General features: G+C 19.7%; 1 protein-coding gene across 11 annotated transcripts in view; it reads right to left on the bottom strand.

The window, feature by feature from the left end:
• Positions 1–20,552, bottom strand: part of LOC410060 (potassium voltage-gated channel protein Shab) — a 71,670-nt gene that overhangs the window by 50,374 nt on the left and 744 nt on the right. For all 11 annotated transcript variants that reach the window (XM_026443517.1, XM_026443518.1, XM_026443519.1 and 8 more), the window contains one exon: positions 9,124–10,451. In XM_026443517.1, the coding sequence (XP_026299302.1) occupies positions 9,124–10,185 (1,062 nt within the window). In that variant the 5' untranslated portion in view covers positions 10,186–10,451. The remainder of the gene's footprint in view (positions 1–9,123; positions 10,452–20,552) is intronic.

The raw sequence follows: 20,552 nt of genomic DNA, 5'->3' as shown, positions 1-20,552 counted from the left end.
CAAACCAAATACATCGATCGTTCAATCCTCTATTTTATTGTGATTAAACAAAAAATACTTGTTTCTTTTGAAAACTTTCCGTCTTTCCGATTCTATATTATAATTTTAATATTTTTATTCATGTGACGTTTGTTAAACATTTTTTCTCTTAATAAATATCATTTAATGAAAGATATTAGAATAAAACTTAATTTTTTAATCATTATTTTATTGGAAATTGTCAATGAAATAAACCATGAAGAATAACATGAAGAATAAAATTTTCTAACAATGATACGATAGAAAAACGAAACTATCATAAATATTCTCTGATTATACTATCATTTATCATGATACTTAAAAAAAATAATAAACAATTGTATTAGAAATGAGAATTCGATTGCCGTTATCTATCATTAAGTATGTATATAAGAATATTTTCCAATTTATGAATTTCGGTGAAAAATACGAAGAAAAATAATGTTTCATTTAGCCTGCACTTTTATAAGCAACAACGACTACCAAAAACAGGGAAAATTAAAAGCTTTCACTGCATGGAAGCGTTCAAAAATATATATCAAATTATACACCAAATAACAATATATTTGATCACTGACAAAATAGAAGGAAAGCATAAGTAGTAGTTTACACGTATGAAAAAATGACATACGAAGCAAGCAATAATTTGCATACGTAAAGAAGCTTATTATCTCAATAATTATTATCTCGTAACGAATAATGAATTTCCTCTAATGCTCCAATGATGTTATATTTGAATTACGAAAATTTGATAAAAAGACAGTAGTGCAAAAGGATCCCTTTATAGACGACTGTACGACCAAGGACAAAAAATAATCGCTTGAAATGTTCCTGTCGTGAAACCTCCAAACGACTTCGAAACGATGTCGAGACAAAGGATAAAAGGAGGACGTAAATGCGGATTACTATACGTTCCAAAGCATTTTCTGCGAAACTGAGGACTCGAATAAACGCAGTGAACAGAATCGCTGAAAACTGCTATAGAAACGTATGGATATCCATATATTTGCACCAAATAATATCTCGTCGTTTGAAGGCAGTCTGCCCGACGTCGCTCGACTTATACAATTTATATTTTGTACATTGCTCGGCATGCGTATTTAACACATATTTGTTATTCCCTTCAAAACCCCGCTCCCTTTGGTCCACACCCTCGATCATCAACCCAAACTACAGATAAACTATTTATAATACCTATAAATTAGCCACGCTAGTGCAATCGCTATAAAGCGAAATCAATTCGTTGCTTTAAAGAAAGAAATTGACAAAAATTACTGGATCTGTTTAATTGAAATAAATATAGGCGTTCGCTTTGCTTATTTGTACTACAGGTAACATAAACTCGTACACTCGGAAGTGATGATTTATTTTTATATAATACATATATATTTTTTCATTAATTTTCATTAATTAACTCTTTGCAATCATTGAATCTAATTAGAGTCAATATTTCATTTCGATTTATTTATTTCTATTTTTAATACGTAAAACAAATTCATTTATATTAAAAATTCATTTAGAGTATAAATTGTAGAATTAGTACGATTACGAATTCAATAAAAAATAATCCATACAATAAATTTAATTTTATCTGATTTATCTAATATAATAATGTTTATTTAATGATTTATTTAATCAACATTATCTAAATAATATCGATCATTAAATTATTAAGATTAAAGATCATCCAATCGATAAATTAAAAGAATTACAAATAAATATATATGAAATAAATAAATAAATATAAATATGTATGATTATAAATAAATTATTGATTATAATTATTTAAAATAATTTAAATATAAATATCTAATATGATTACAAAGGATTAATAATAATATTGACAGAATTAATAATATTATTGACATTTAAAATATACATATTATAATATATTTATAATATATTAAATTTTAAAAGAATAATATTTATTTTTATTAATTTAAAAGAATAAGAGAAATAATATTTATTCTTATTAATTTAAAAAAATAAAAGAAATAATATTTTTGTAAATATTGTTTTATTTATCAAACTAAAGTAATTTGGCTTCCGAGTGTGTAAGATTGGTGCAAAAAGCAAAAAGTGAAGAAAAAAAAGAAAATAAGAAAGGGGTGTTGCATCCACAGCTTATCATGCAATTAACTGCGATGCTTTTCGTGAATACGCTAAATTTTTGTTAATTATAAAAAGTCGATATTTCGAAACTTATATATTTAGATTAAAAATACATTAAAAATACATATTTAGATAAAAAATAATTGATTAAGCTTGCGTCAGTGCAAACTTGTGCAAAATACTTGTGCATAATATTAAAAGTCGTTGCAGAAAGCTGTGTTATGCAATTCATTTTTTTTTTTTTTTGTAATACGATTAAATTGATGAAAAAGAAAAAATTCGAAGAAAAGATTGAAGCTAATAGCGAATGTTTGTTGCAAAAACATTTAATTTTATTGAAATTCAAAAGAACTGATATGCTTAAAGTGCAATCGATGAAAAATATAAACTGTATTTTTATATTCTTTTAAAATATATTGAAAATCGATTGATGACTGGATTACTCACAGCTTTTATTTATTCTCGCAATTGTGCTATGAAAATAATTCGTTATAAATGAATATTAATTAAATAGATCAATAAGTTTTCAATATTTAAAAATTTTATAAATAAGAAATATCTATAATAAATATTTATGTATAAAATTTTTTTATTATTATTGAATTAGTGAAAAAGTTATTTTTTATTCTACTAATAATAAAATGTCGTTAATTATGATATATTCAATTTTAAATAAAATTATTTAATCTTTTATAATCATAAAATTCTTAAATTATCGTCTAAACTTAAAAATCAATTTAGATTCAATAATTGTCAAATTGCCATATAGCATTTGTATAAAAATAAAAAATATAAAATGTTTGACAATGTTTGTTTGCAATTAATTATATAAATTGTTAAAAAAATATTTCATGTATTTAAATTTTTGTACATAAAAAAAAATTAAAAAACATTCTATTTTTCCAACAAAAATATTTATAGTATTTGTACATTTGTAATATCAAAGCTGCAAATTTATTTAAATTTCATAATAAAAACTTTGAAATAAATTTTTATCAAAAAATATATTATTGATTAAAAATATTTTGAAAGAAATTATTATCTTAAATCATTTATATAAGATTTAAATTATTTGACATATATTTATATAAGGATTTCAATAAAATAATTTTCTTTTGTAATTGTAAACTAAACATTATTTTTGCACTAATCTAATACATTTTATAAATATTTTAATACAATTAATAAATACAAATTATTTTATCATGCACATATTGCCAAAAACATTATTTTTTAATATTATTTTTTATTTTTCAATTAAATAAAGTCATACTGGTTAACACTTTGGCGCATGTCATTTTCTAGAAGCAAAGCAAATACAAATAGAAACTATTAATACTTAATGATGCAATTTTTTTTTGTTTATAATACATCAAATATTTAAGCTTTGAATATATACAAATAAATATATATGTATATACAAATAAAGCAATAAACTGCAGCAATTCGGCTGAAATCATTATTCGATATATTTTTTTATCTTTTTTTTTTTTTAAAAAAATAAATAATTGCCATTGCATAATTATTTTATCAAAAATGTACTTATGTTTTTTTAAGAAAAAAACTATAGATTGATGGAATCTTTTATATTTTTTTATACTTTTATAGTATTCTTACGTATTATATAAATTGATATAATTCGAATCTTATAATACATAAAAAAAAAACACGTATAAAAAATATAAATTTGTTATCGAGAAAAAAATTTAATATATAATTTTAATATATTATTAATTAGTGTGGAATTTATTATAATAATATTCTCTACTATTATTAGAGTAATTTTATTATTCATCAAAAAATACATATAATCCAAATAAAATAATTACCGAGTAGTTACACTTGAATGCTGTTTGATATTATTTCCCTTGCATGCAGAAAATGACTTTCTATGCATTAACTAGTACGTACTCTTGTTATGCATATATATGTAAGATCTATGCGAATCTTTTAAAATTTTACATTAAATATATATTATTGCATTAATATTAAAACTTTTTTTTCAATATTATTTATTATTAAATATTATTAATAAATAATATAACTAAAAATTACTGTTAAAAATAATTACCTACATTTTATGTTATAAACAATAGAGGTATGTTTTCATGTTAATGTAATTGTAATTTTTAAAATATAATTCATTTAATAATATAATATAATAAAAGACTTTGATGATAAGTAATGTTATAATTATTAAAATGCTAATAATTATCAAAATCATTCATTTATGATGTATTACATATTAAATGCTAATTTTAATATTACTGAATAAAATATATAAATATTTTAATTTTATATCAATTTTATAATATAATAATAATATAAATATAACTTAATTATTTATTGTTATTTGTTACAAAAAATAAATAAATTTATCACATTAAATATCTCTTCAAGTATACATAAAATTATAATTTCTATTAAAAATATTAATTTTAAAAATATTAAAATATTTTTTCTAAAAAATATTAAAATCTGAATTAAATATTTTTTATTCTTCTTTTATTATAAAATAAACTGAAATCAATTCAATATAACAAGTGAAATTTTAAAATTCGCATAGATCTATAATAAAATCTCCATATCAACATATATTTCTAACTGAATTCATAATATAATATAATTTATAATATTAATATATTATTATTATAAATAAATAGATTTTATTTCTGATATATTATTCTATTTGTAAATAAATTATATGAAATATTTTTATAACAATTGCAATTATGTCAATATATATATATATATATATATATATATATATATATATATGTATTAAATACATTGACAAAAAGATTTGTATTATTCAAATGCAAAGAATTCGATATAGAATATGAAACTAAAAGAGCTGTGAGAAGATCCAATATCGCTGATGTCTATACCTATATACTTTCACGAATAATTGCAATTATTGACCAACAATTCCTTATGTGATTTAAATATAGTGGAAAATCAATAGTTTCTATATTATTGACATTTCAGAGAAATATTTTGGCATAAAAAGTTTTCTAGAAGGTAACTTCTCTGCGAAAATTATTCGATGAAGAGCGTTTCCGTTATATTCCATTAAAAACGTTAACATGATGTGCCGAAACCAATGAAGATCGAATAAAAGGAATGATAATTATTTTCAAGTCAGATCGAACGTCGACATATTACACGGGAATAGGAAATATATAGAGAAAGAGAAAGAGATGGAGAGAGGGAGAGAAGGAGAGGGTGGGAGGGAGCGGAGGAGGAGGAAGAGGAAGAGAAAGGGAGGGGGAGGGGGGAGGGGGAGGGAAAAGGGGGAGGGAGGGAGGGAGAGGGAGAGGGGGGAGGGGGGGAGGGGGGAGGGAGGGAGGGAGGGAGGGAGGGAGGGAGGGAGAGAGAGAGAGAGAGAGAGAGAGAGAGAGAGAGAGAGAGAGAGAGAGAGAGAGAGAGAGAGAGAGAGAGAGAGAGAAATTATCTTACATTAATGTGATAAAGAAAAATCTTAGTGATATTGGAATTAGTGAAGGATATAGGTGCTATTTTAGAACCCCGCATAATACTATTTCATCTTGGAGCAACAGTGTGTGCAATGTGTATTGTTTGTGGTGTGTATGGCAAGTATTAATATGAAATAATATATTTATAAAAAAAAATTTTAATTGCCTAAATATCTTATAGATTTTTTTATGATTATTGTTATAATAGTTTTATTATTCCGAATTCAACATGTACACGAAAAGAAATATATATACTATGTAATATATAGTATACATACCAATCTAAAATTCATTTTATATATTAAATAAATAATTTATAAGATATTTTTATTATTTTAATTTATAAGATATTTTTTTTCTAATTCTATTTAATTTATCTTCTGTGCCTGTATACAAATATTGGAAATGTAATGTAGAAATAAATTATTTCTAATATTAAAAAACATGAAATATATTTCTTTTCGAGTAATATCAGATTAATTATATTAATGCTGATTCATTTCATTTATTTTAATGATTATGCAAAATTACGATAATTACATTTTTTTAAATAATAATTAAAAATAAATAAATAAATAAATATACATATATATATATATATATTATATATCTACATATGATAAATATATATGTAGAGATATATATATATTTTTTTAATATGTACATATCGAATTGAATTCGCTGGTAACGAAATTAATATAATATCTCACAGGGAGCGGTGTCGAGAAAGAATCTACGTGATACCTGGTAATCGCGTATTATACACTCCCATTATCGAAGGGTCAAAATGATTATTATTTTAAACATGAAGTATTTTTTAAAAATAAGTACTAAAAAAAAGTTAAATTATATAATAAGTGAATATAAAATTAGTAATGACGTTGTTAACACCACCTAGAAATAAAATACATATTACATACATCGACATAACAAAGCTTGAAAAATTAATTAAATCTTTGATAAATAATAATATATTGCATATTGATTCTTTTCTATTTTATATTTATGTCTTATATGAATAAAAATTTAGATATATATATGTATATGTATATATAGTTCTATGTATATACATATGAATATAATATATACATACATACATATACACATATCTTATTAACAATCGAATAAAATTTTATTAATAAACAAATACATCGATATCATTATATCAAGATGGAAAGATTTATCTAATTCACATTTAATAATTAAAATAATGCTCCAATCAAATTTCAATCAATTTTTGAAGAAAACAAAATTGATTTTTTATCAATTAAAATCAATTAGATTTACATATATTTTTCACTGGCAAGTGAATCGATTAATTAATTTTAGATATTCAATAATAAAACTTTATTGTTATCTGTAAATATGTGCAAATATATCATGTATACAATATATAGATTGAAAAAAAAATCGTTATGAAAAACTGAACATGCAAAATTTTTTATTTTTCTTAGTAAATTTTTATTTGTTTTATAAAAATAATGATTTAGAAGTGCTTTTTTGTTGTTTTCATTTATATTTTATTTGTCATATTAATAAAAAAAGAAAAAATTATAATTTTCAGTCGTTGACTTTGATTAACTTTTAAGACACATGCACAATAGTATAGAGACAAACTTAAAAAATTTTAAGTTTTTTAAAAGTATAATTCAATAATTTTGTAAGTAATTCAAATGTAAATTATTTTATATTTAAGTATTGTTAAAATTAAAAATTGTTATAATACTATTAAAAAACCTTAATACATATTTTCAAAGTATTAAAATATTCGGAAAATATTTTGGAGATCAAACAAGAAATTAAAACAAATATAAAAGTTAATTCAAAAATTTCGATTGAGATATATTTATTGAATAATTTAAATTTTTATTAAATAAAACAAGATATCTATTTTATTCTATATCTCATTTCAATTTCAAATTTCAATTGCTTATAATTTAATAAATTAATTTCAATTGATATTTAAAATCGATTCTCCAAAAATATGAATATATTAATATTTTGTATAAATCTACATTTTAAACATATTTTAAAAAATTTTTTTTTTAGATAATCATAATGAATATTAGATAAAAAAATAAATTTCAGAATCTAAAATAATATAAATAAATATTTATTACAATATAATAGTTAAATATTTATTAAATATTATATTGTAGATAATAATTAATTATTATATTTTTTTAAATATTAACAAATTAATTTTTTAATTTATCTCGAATGTTTTTATATCAATTATTATTTTGAAACTTGAATTTAATATTATTTATAAATTAATATATAATTAATATATAATTTATATCCTAGAATTTAATTTTTTATGTATTATAAAGAAATAAATAAAGAATATGTTTAAAAGAAATATACTTAAAACAAAGTATAAATCAAAACTATTCTTATTAGTTCTATGATAAACACAACATATATAATAACAAATGCATAGTCAAATAATATAATTTGCATTTAAGTCATATGAATAATTTTAAAAGCAAATAATTTTTAAATTTTCAAATATCTATCTATATGTAGAGATGATTTATAAAAAAAAAAAATCTGCTAAATATTCTAAAGATCGGTGATAAAACTCTTTCCACGTAAAAAGTAAATATAATTATTAATTATAGTCATTAAAGTCTGAGCCAGAATCCAAATTCGATCAATTGATATATATATATATATATATATATATATATATATATATATGTATATATATATATATAATATGTACTATTTTAATTATCATTCTACTACGAGATTAGGATTATAAAATCACATATGTTGCAAATGTTTGTACTACTTTCATCTATAGGAGAACTACATTGAATTGATATTCTACTATCAACTTAATAGTACCTTTCTTCAAATAATGGTTCCAGCACAAACTGTAAATGTGGAAAGAGTGTAAGTAAATTAGTGAACAAAATTTCTCGTGTAATAACAAAATATTAATAAACCTTTAATAAATTATTAATAAATTAAATTTTTCAACATCATCATTTAAAACAAACAATTATTTAGGTGTTAAAATTATTTTGAATTTTGTATTATTTTGTTAAATTATAACAAAATGGAAAAATTATTTAAAATCAATAAATTGAAAAAAAAAGTAAAATTACAAAATTGTCATTTCTCCAACAATACAATTCAAAATATGGAGAAAAATTGATTTATTCAAATCGATTTTATTAAAAGTTTAAAAAAAAAAAATATAAAAAGAATTATAGAAAATTTTAAATATTTTATTAAAATTAAATTTATATGATAATAATAAGCAATTAATAACAAAAATTAAGAATTTATTAATATTAATAATTTTCATATTATTATAATATTTTTTTTTGGTTCAAATTCAAATTCTTTTTCATTCTAAAATACCTTTCTAATTTTTCTTCTAAATTCATTTTGAAAATTTCTCCAAATCAGTACACGCACAATTATCATTCCATCTTATTACTCAATAATTATTAATAAAGTTTATGTAATAAGAACATATTTGATCATTAACAATATTACTCACCCTTGCAGCGATGGACGTAGTTGGTTTCTCCAGCAAATCCCATAGCCATTTCTGATATTGTGCACATTGTCCTTCACCGAATTCTTCTTCTTCTCTTTGCCTGAGTGATTCTGCCTCTTTGCGCATCTCTTCATGTACATGTTCTTTTCTCTGATGATATTTATGTTGGCAACAACTTTCAAGATATAACTCATCGACACCCCAATACTCAAGATCATCACTAAACGCCAATACGCACATTTCGTCAACAAGATGTAGTTTTCCAGTACGATAGAAATTCAAAATTGAACTAAAAGATTTCGGATGTCGATCGAAAAAATACTCGTTGTCGATAAGAGAATAATCATCGCATAGTTCAGTAATCGCCTCGTGCGTGTTGCAGTCCTTTAAACGGCCTAGACGTGTATGGGGTAGCCTTTCAAGAGTACGCCATAAAACTTCGTGTTTAACACCACCGACATTGATCGAGACTCGTCGGTTAAGAGCCTTTGATCTCATAATCATAAACGGTTCAGGCGGTAGGGACGTCATCGACCTCGAATAGGCACGCTGCTGCTGCATCTGCAGCGGCAGGGGCGGCGGCGGTGGCGGCGGCGGCAGCGGCGGCGGTGGCGGAGGCGGTGGTAGAGGCGGCGGCGTCAGGTTCACCGGTGCTACGGAACTGGTCAGTCCTACAGATGATGAGAATGGAGCATATCGAACTTCCTTATTTCCACCGCCTCCTCCTCCACTTTTCACTCCACCGACAACAGCAACTCCTCCTAGTGTTACATTTCCCCCCATATTAATCCCTGATCCTACTACTACGTTTGACCCGATACCGACTCCTCCAAGAATTCCTCCTCCGCTACCGGTGCAACTAGCGACCGATATACTAGTTGCACCAGCCCGCTGCAACGTCGTCGTGCCGCCACCCTCGAACACGAAACCCTGGTCGGTGCCGATGTAGGGCACCGTGCACGACGACGACGACGATAGCACCGGGCCCGTAACCACGGTGCTTCCATTACGTTCTCCGTCCGCCAGTGTTGAGTCGTCTTCAAATCTTTTTTCACTTGGCATCAAATATATTGATGATGATCACGCCGATAAATCGGTTATAGATACAATTTTTCTATTTTTCTACGTGAATTTCCTTCTCTTCTTTTTCTTTTTTTCTTGTTTCGTCTGTATACTTTTCTTTTGCTATCTTCTTTTTCTCCTTCTTCCTCTCCTTCTTCTTCTTCTTCCGCCTCCTCCTCGTCCAGGTTACCTTTCTTGTGCTTCATTCGTATATACGTCTATCTTCTTTCGTTGGCTCGGCTAAACCGTGCCACATCATTATCAACCTATATATACAAAAATATTAAAAATTTGTTAACTAAGGTTAAATTTATCTCTTAAACGCATAATTTAATTCTTTAGAAATCACTCAAAGATTCTTAGAATTTAAAATTCTTATTGTAATGACTACCTAAACCGTAAAAAACCGCCTTAAAAATCGTAAAAAAAGAATACATTTTTATGAAAAAATGAAATAATAAAAATGCTTCTGTTCTTAAATGGAATAATTAATTTCTTTTTTTTTATTGTTATGAAATTCATTTATCTACATTTTGGTATTTATTTATAATGAAATTGCTTCATGATATATGTTCTATTATTTTACGGAATGTAGTACAGATTTTAATTTTTAAAATTATATAGTTTTAAAAAAATTTTCATTGTAAATTTAATATTATATAAATAAAAGATAAGAAACAAATCAATTATTGACAAATTTCTTTATATTTTTATCTTCTAAAATCAAGATTGAATCAGGTTAGAACTAAAAATAGCATAAGAAAATAACTTAACAATTAATTAGATTTTTTATTGTGATAAATTAATTTAATAAATCAATAAATTTAATAATTAATAAATTTTATTAATTTATTTTTTAATTCTATTAATTAAACACAAAACATATTAATCAATGTTCTTGGCCATATTGTTTTTTTATATTCATTTCAAATATATTGATGATCAAATCTGAAAATTAATTTGGTTACTTAATTACATTCTTATACATTCTTATTTCATAATTTTATAAGAAATATCTTAATTAATTTAAAATAATGTTTTAAATTATTATTAAAATAATCATTTTGATGACATTTTTTATTGAAAAAAATAATATATGATTTTGTAAAACATTTATCTATAGTTTTTTTAATTTGTATTAATATATTAGCATTATTATTTTGATAAATATTGACAAATAAATAACATTATTTGAGAAATAATCTTGAATTAACAGATTTTAATATCTTTTCAGCTATTAAAGTAAAATTATTGCCCAAAAAAATGTTATATGTTATTCTTTTCATTTTCAAATAAACTGAATTTTATTTTTTGTAGAATACTTAATCATTCAATACCAATTATTATTGCTTCTTAACAAATTCAATCAATCTTTCCGATTCTTTCTCGAAACAAATAATGAATAAAGTCATTGAATCATTGTATAGAATCATGCTACTTTTTTTATGTCAACAAAAAAAATATTGACAGGGTAGATTTCATTTGTTAGTGCCGTAATATTAATAAAAATAATGAAACATTATTATTAATTAGATAATTACTTGCTATTTAATATATTTATTATTTATTTTTATTAATTATTTATTATTTTAAGTTAATTATTTTTTTTTTAAATAAAATGTAAATATAAGTGATCAAATCAATTCCAAATTTAGTATTTAGTAGAATTATATCATAGATGTTACTTGAAAAAACATTTTTTTTTACCAAGAAAATATAATTTACATGTAAAAAATTATAAAAAATATAGCATTTATTAATGAATCAAATCAAGAAGAATTAATTTTATGCTTGATTAATAAAATAATTTAAAATTAATAATAATTTTAATAATAATTAAAAATATCACATACATGCAATTACCAAAAATTATCTAATATTTTTATTAAGAAATAACAAAAATTAGTCATTCACGTTATTTTTGAAAGTGATTATATAAGTGATTAAAAGTGATTAAAAATGATTATATAATTTCATGAAAATTTTTTTTGTTTTACAGCTTTTGTTTTGTTTCTTTTATTTTTAATATTTATATAAATATATTTTGAAAAAATTTTTATTGTTTATTGACATATCGATAATTATCTCTATATATTATTTTTAATTCCAATAAATTTTAAAGAATAAAAAATTTGTTTAATAATTAATTTATTAATCTTAAATAAGTTTCTTAATTTTGATCAATAAGTATAATTTTCTGTAATTTTCAATTTTTGAATTTATCTCATTAATTTTAAATTGTTCCACTATTTCAGTTTTTTAAATAACAATAAAAAATGATTAATATTACTACTTCTTATCTCATAGTTTTCAAACTATTTATTTCTTCGATAATAATTGAAATAATCAAGATAATTAAACACAAAATGTATTTAAAAATCCAAAAATATTATAGTAGATATGTATATGAATTGAATTTTATTATGAAAAAAGACATTTTACAAATCTTCAATTTCTATTATTTGTTCATTAAAAATAAATTTTTATTAAAAAAAAAAAGAATTTTTAAATTAAACACGCTGTAATTAATATATAAAAAAATCGAAACAAGAAATTGCATTCTAAATTCAATATAATATAATAGTGAAGTAAGAAAACGAATTATAAAACATGAAAATATTTGATTATAATAATATTAATGTCATTTCTTTAAGAAATTTACACATTAAAGTTTTATATAGATTATATATATATATATAATTTATATTTTATAATAAAAAAAATCTATATATATATAAATCTTGAAATTTTACTGATATTAAATTGTGAAATGGATTTTTATCATAATGTATATATAAAGACTTATGATGTTAAATATTTTATTGATTAATTTGTAGTTTACTATTTATAAGAATATAAATTTTTTCATTGCATTTTATTATAATATCGTTTCAAATAGCTAATTTATTGTATCTTATTTATAAAATAAAACAAATAATAGTTTTGATGCTTTTGGAAAATCTTGATATAATCAAATATTACTAAAAATCATTAATTTTTAGAATTTTAAATTTCATTTAAAGCTCTCAATATTATTTCTTTTTTTTTTTCTTTTATCAAAATCAAAGTATATTACTTTTTTCGTACATAAAAAAAATAAATAAATGAATTTATTTATTAATAAAATTATAATTTATTACAATTATTATTGTAATAAAGTTATTAAAATTATTAAAAAATTATTAAAGTTATTATAATAAAATTATATTTTTCATATTGAATATATATTATATATTATTTAATAAAGTTTTTTTAAAAATGTAATTTATTTAGAATTATTTAGAATTTATTTAAAAATAAAGATTTATAAATATAAAATATACATTCTATATTTGAATGACGTAACAATGAATATATTTATCTTTTTTACAATTTAATAATTTGTATTTAATAATTTTTATATATAATTTAGAAATTTAATATTTTAAATAAATTCTTTTATGTATTCTTTTGATTTAAGAAAAAATATTGAAAATATGCTTTATTTTTCATATAAAATAATATAAATTCTAATCAATATTATATATATTATACATTATATATTATATATTATAATTTATATATTATAACTATCATATTAATAATCAACTATTCGTGGTTTTTTCATAACGCAAAAAGTTTAGCCTTTAAAATCTATATTCTTTCATAGAAAATATAAATTATTAAATTTTTTATTATTTTTATAATTATTATTTAATTATTATTTTTAGTTTCATGATTAAGTTATAGATTAATTATAGATTTATAAAGTTATAGATTAATAATAATTTGCAAGTATACTAAGTATATATTTCTTATTTCGATTATATGTCTCTTCAATGTGATATTTTTATATTGCATTTTTATATTACATAATTATATTCACAAATCAAAATATGATTAATATAATTTAACTTTCTATAAAAACACTTAACATTTTCTTCAATAAAAAATCAATAACTGATTTATTTTTTTTTAACTATCAAAAAAGGTAATTATTAAAAATTAATCAGAATCAGTTAAAAATTAATTTATTTTTATTTATTTATTTTTCATTTGTTAAGCAATGCATATAACTTAAAATAAAAGTACATAATATAATAGTACATAATATAAGTACATAATAAAGTACATAATATAATATAAAAGTACATAATATAATACAAAAATAATAAAATTTATCTTACTATTAATATATTTCGACAATATTTCACAGTAGAATGAATCATAAGGATAAGAATTCATCTTAAATTATCCTACCTTATTATCTTATTTAGTTAATAAGAAATTAAATTTAATTAAAAAAAATTCATATAACAATATATATTTATATAAAAATATAATAGTAAAACATTTTAAAACAATTTAATAGTTAACAAATTTTCAAAAAATAAATATTAAATTAATAATATTTAAATTATTATTTAAATATTAAAAAAATTATTATAAAAAATTATTATTTAAATTAATAAATAAAAATAAATATTATATTTTCTAAACTATTAAGTTTAAAAAATGTAACAATAATTTATTTTATCTTTTATTCAATTTAAAATAAAGTAATTTTTATTATGAAAAAATATATAATTATTTGATTTAAACTATTATTTTTTAAATTCATAGTAATTTTATAATTTTCCCTTAATTCCCTCATTTTGAAATTTCTAAAATTTTCTTGTATTTCATAAAATTATATAATATATAAATATTATAATAATATAGTTATGTATAAATATTAAAGTATATAAATATATATAAATGTATAAATATTAAAATAAAATCGAATAATTATAGAAATATAATTATATTACAATTAATAGAAATTATTTCGAATATCCCATGATTTGAAGTTTACTCATTCCTTCTTAACATGTATAATATTCTGCTATTTATTTCTTATTAGTTGATAAAATTAAAATATCCATGTTATTTCAAAAAATGTTCGTAATATTTTCTACTTCATTCAGATAAAATTTTATTACTATTCAGAAGATATAATATAAGAGTAGATATGTATTTATAAGCAATGGATTTGAACGACAATATGTATTCAAAGAAAATGTGTCATTTCTAATAAGACCAAATTTCAAATCTGATATCATCATTTATGTTACTATTTTCGTACATATGGCAAAATTCCTTATTATTACACGCGTTTTTAGTAATGTCAAAAAGAAATGTTTTAAATTACATTAAAGTGAAAAAGAGAAGAAGATAAAAAAAAGTAAATTTCAAAGAGAAAATTTGAAAAATATTTGCTGCAAATATATCATTAGTACTATTTATGTATGGGGTTAATACACTCTGACCCAGTTTCTCAAAAAGCAGTGTCTCGATATTCAAATCTCTTTATTCAATTGTGAATATGAGTTCGTACAAAGTCTAAATCAATATGTGATGGTGATTTTGACAAAATTAAAATATTTGAGAGTTTATAAAAACAACAACAATTAAATATTGCACAATTAATACGAATACATTGAATTTTTATGCAACAGTTTTATAAAAAGATAAAACGTATATATAACATGCGCAATTTATATAAAAGTTTATGTATATATATATATATATATATATATATATATATATATATATATATACAACACTATTCAAAAATATTTTGTAATTATAGAATTCAAATAATAATATTTACATTAAAAAAATCTATATATATTCATAATCTTAATAATAGAAAATATTTAAATAGATAATTTTAATTCCAGTCTAATTTCATAAAAATTTAATAAAAAGATAATAAGAGTTTAATAAAATAATTTATTATTAATTCATTATTTGTATATCTTATAAAATAAAATTCAAAATATTATTATATAATATATATAATATTATTAATATTATTATTAAATAATATTATATTAAAAAATATCTACAAAATATTCAGATATTAATAAATAATAGAATATTTGTTTTGCATAGAATTAAAAGGAAAGATTGCAAACAATTCGATAAATATCTATTTTACTAACAATAAATTTTTATATTATTAAAATTATTTTTATTTCCAAAGATATTCGTGATTACAAATTTATATTTATAAACATTTTATTATTTTTATATCAATTAATGATAATTATATAATATAGATTATAATCTATACATTTTTTAAAATTTATATATTATTTATATGTATTGTACATAGATATAAATATATATTAAGATACAAAAATATAAAAAACAAAAAATTTATCAAAATTCATCCATTTATTTCATAAATATTTTCATTGCAATTGAAAAAAGTAATGTCTAAAAAACATTTTTTGTTATTTATAAAATAATGAAGAATCAATTAAAATATGATTACCATTAATAATGATATTAATCTGTATTGATACATAAAAAAGAACAAAGAATAAAGAAAGACTCAAAAATAATTTTTTACTAAAAGAAATAAGGCAAATTACATGAAGTACAGAAACTCATTGTTAAAAAATATTCAATTAAGTATTATATTATGTAATAATTAAAAATTGTATAATTATATAATTAATTAAAAATTTATTTAATTACAATTCCAATTTGTTTTCTCATTAAAAGCAACATTTCTCAACTATTTTTCAAGTTTATTATTCATCTAATTGCAATATTATTTATTCATAATAGAGTTTAAAAATAATATTAATTAAATTTTTATTAACAAAAAATTATATAAAAATTACATAAAATCCTTCATATATTTTAAAAAATATATATATTATATCTATCACAAAAATAAATATATAATTATATATATTTTTTTATTATTATTATTTTATATTTATATATATTTATATTTTATATCTAAAAAATAAATATATAATTATTTAAGATAAAATTTAAAATTTCTATATTTTTTTATAAAAAATTTATTTAATTAAGAATATAAAAAAATATGTATCTAAAATAAAAAATAGAATTAAATAAAAGAAACAATTATATCAAATTTATAAAAAAGATTATTGTAAATTGATTTAATCGCAAAATCACATAATATTTCATTTTGAATTATTTTTTTAAAAATAATATCTTAAATACACATAACAAAAAAATATTATTTATAAAACATAATAAACAAGTAAATACTTTTCATAGAAAATAATAAAAATACTATTAAAAAAATTCAAATCGAAATATCCATTTTATTCATTTTATAATATTATTGAAAGAAAAATAATAAAAAGAAATAAAAATACAATAGTTATGTTTATGTTTTATCTTCAAATAAATAAATCAGTATTCGATGCATTATCAAACACTTTATATTTTAATATATAAATTATCTCAATAATAACTGGAAATGTAATATAAATAAAAATTCCACTCAAATTTCTTTCAAAATTCTATATCTACTTTTTCTCTCTATAAATTTCTTAAGTTTGTACATATCAATAACAACAAATAACAAAATAAATATGTGCAAACAACTTTATTCATAACAATATTTTTTGAACAATCAAATAGTAAAAAGATAAAAAGAGAGAATAAAAGAAAGTAAAAGCACAAAAAAGAAAATCAGTCATTAAGATCTAACATCACTATAATACATTTAATAGAAATAAAAAGAAATTCGGAAATTTGAAAATTATTTTGATTGTATATTTCTTTTATTTTATTTTTATTTCTAATTATTGACATTTTAATTAATATCATATATAATTTCATCATATATTTCATTATAATTTTTTTTTTAATTTAATAATTAATTAAAGAATCTAATATAAAAAAGTTATGTTACAATTTTAGCATTAAGAGATATTAAAGCTTTTATGAAAAACAATATTTTAATAATTAAGATTGAATTTTTTTAATATAAATTTATTAATATGATGGAATATCTGAAAATATTTTATTTTTTATTTTATTTTCTATATACTTAACTACTAAATTTAAAAATTGGATGAAAAAAAAATTTTACAAAAATTATTCTTATTATAAAATTTTATTATTTTTTTTATTTAACAAAACATATGTTTCTGTACATTTTATTTACACTAAAATATAGTAAATCTTGAGGTTTTTATATAATTTTAGTCTATTATATAATTTTATAAATAATTACTTGAAAATGACTTAGTTTAAATAATTTTTATATATTTTTTATTTTATTACTGTAATCTTTGAGTTTCTTATAAACACCATAATGTTTGTTATAATGGAATATTTTATAATGGAATAGTATAATGGAAATTATATTTTCCAATTTTATTATTTTTTACAAAAAAATTGTGTTTATATGTATGAAAATTATGAAGATTAAAATTCTGCATAATATAGAAATATACAGTTAAAATTTCATTAAAATATTCATTAAAATATATCAAAAAAAAATCATTTGCATATATAATATAATAGAAATTTTATTACGTAGTTAAATCAAATATAATAATAACTAATAATAACAGAACGAAAAATATCAAATTAATAAAAATCAATTTTTTATTTCTGATATAGTTCTTTCTTTCACTAGATCCTTTAATTAATTAATTATTAAAATGAATGATAAATATACTATAAAAATGTAAAGAATAAATATTTTATAATTAGTCATTTTATAATTAGTTATATATAGATATAATTTCTGTCAAATGTTAAAATAATTTATATATTTTTTTCAGAATTCTGCTTATAATAAATTATAATTAAGTATAACTATAATTATGAAATTATAAAAAAGATCATCGATATTATCAATCTTTTAAAATTAAAAACATCAGAATTTTAGATTCAAATAGAATCTATAAATTATAATTCTATTTTAAAAAAAGAAAAATATATAACATAAAGTGGATAATTTTTTTAATTTCTTATCGTCTTAAAGTATTAAGTATTAAGCAAATACTTAAGTATTATTTAAATAAATTATTAAAATATTAAGATGAAAAAAAAAAATTATCTAATCAAAATAATTTTATCTAGAATTTCAATCTATGATTGATTATTGATATATAATCTTTGAAAAAAGTACTTAGTTTTATATATAAGTGAACAAGATATTATTTGTTACAATTTCGTAATTATTTGACACTCATATTCTAAAAAGTTTTGGAGTACATTCTGATATCTACTTTGCGCAGATCGATCCATGGGTGGAAACAACTGCGCGAGACGAATTACTTCGATCATTGAATTACTTATTTGAATTTCTTTGGAAACTTTAAGCAAATGTAAATATACATTTTATGTATAGTTAAATGTATGTAAAATATCCGATTTAAACGATTACGACATCATAAAACATATATATATCAATTGTTTCAATAAATTCTTATTATTTGAATCAATTATTCCTTGAAAATGTTTATTATTATATTAAACTTATTTAGCATTATTCTAAAAAAAATGATAAAAGAATAAAGTTATATGAAATAAAAAGAAATATTTTTTTATTCATGTGATTCTAAAAAATAATTTTAAATATCATGATATTTATTCGTGATATTAATTTCAAAACTTTTTTACATTTTTGAATAGCATTATGCTTAATATTCTTATTATCAATTAAATTATTTTTCTTTGTTATATAAAATTGATATGCATGTTATGTTCATTTTTTGATTTATAATTCAGATCTTCATTCGAAAAATATTTATGTAAGAAGATAATCATAGCCAACAATCGCATATATAATTCAAGATATTATTATTTAAATATGTGTTGTCCATGTATTGTTTGGATGCATAATCTGAATTTTGGCTACGCGTCAATATAATGTTATATAGCTAGCAAAAATATTCGCCAAGTGTCGTAAGATACGATGCCTGCTTCGAATTCTTTGCTTTTAATAACATCGTCTGTGATTCAAATTCGCGACATAGTAAAAAAAAATAAATTATATAAAATATATGTAATACGTAAGTATAATATATGTATTTTCAAAAAATTTTAAAGTTATAATTAAATATATTCATTTAAACAAATAATTCGTCATATATATGTTATCTTAAATAATAAGTAGTTGAAAAATATTCAGCAAGCAAAATAATAAAGAACAATGTACATTTAGAAACTGTATCTCTTAATGTATTGCAAATTTGAAATATCGTATTTTTTTATTCTGTCAGATAAAAAAAAAAATATTGTGATTAAATTTGTAATCGTAATATTGAACATAAAAATTAAATTGTGATCTCTGATATATAAAATTTTTTTAAATAGTTATTCTTTTTATTTTTTAGCAGTTAATTATTAAAAGCGAAATATTTTCCATACATTATTCTTCTTCTGGGATTTTATAATATTGATTCATTTTCATATTAGATTTAAGCATTGTGCATTATAGTCTAAATATTTTTAATATTGAAAACTAAATAGTTATAATAGATTCCATTAAATTTTTTCAATTTTTTTGAAATTTAATTATACAAATATGTAATATATTTCATTATCAACTC

This window comes from Apis mellifera, linkage group LG10 (genome assembly GCF_003254395.2).
Source record: "Apis mellifera strain DH4 linkage group LG10, Amel_HAv3.1, whole genome shotgun sequence".
Taxonomy (NCBI): Eukaryota; Metazoa; Arthropoda; class Insecta; order Hymenoptera; family Apidae; genus Apis; species Apis mellifera.
The sequence above is the reverse complement of the archived record's forward strand: the minus strand, read 5'-3'. Positions and strand labels throughout refer to the sequence as shown.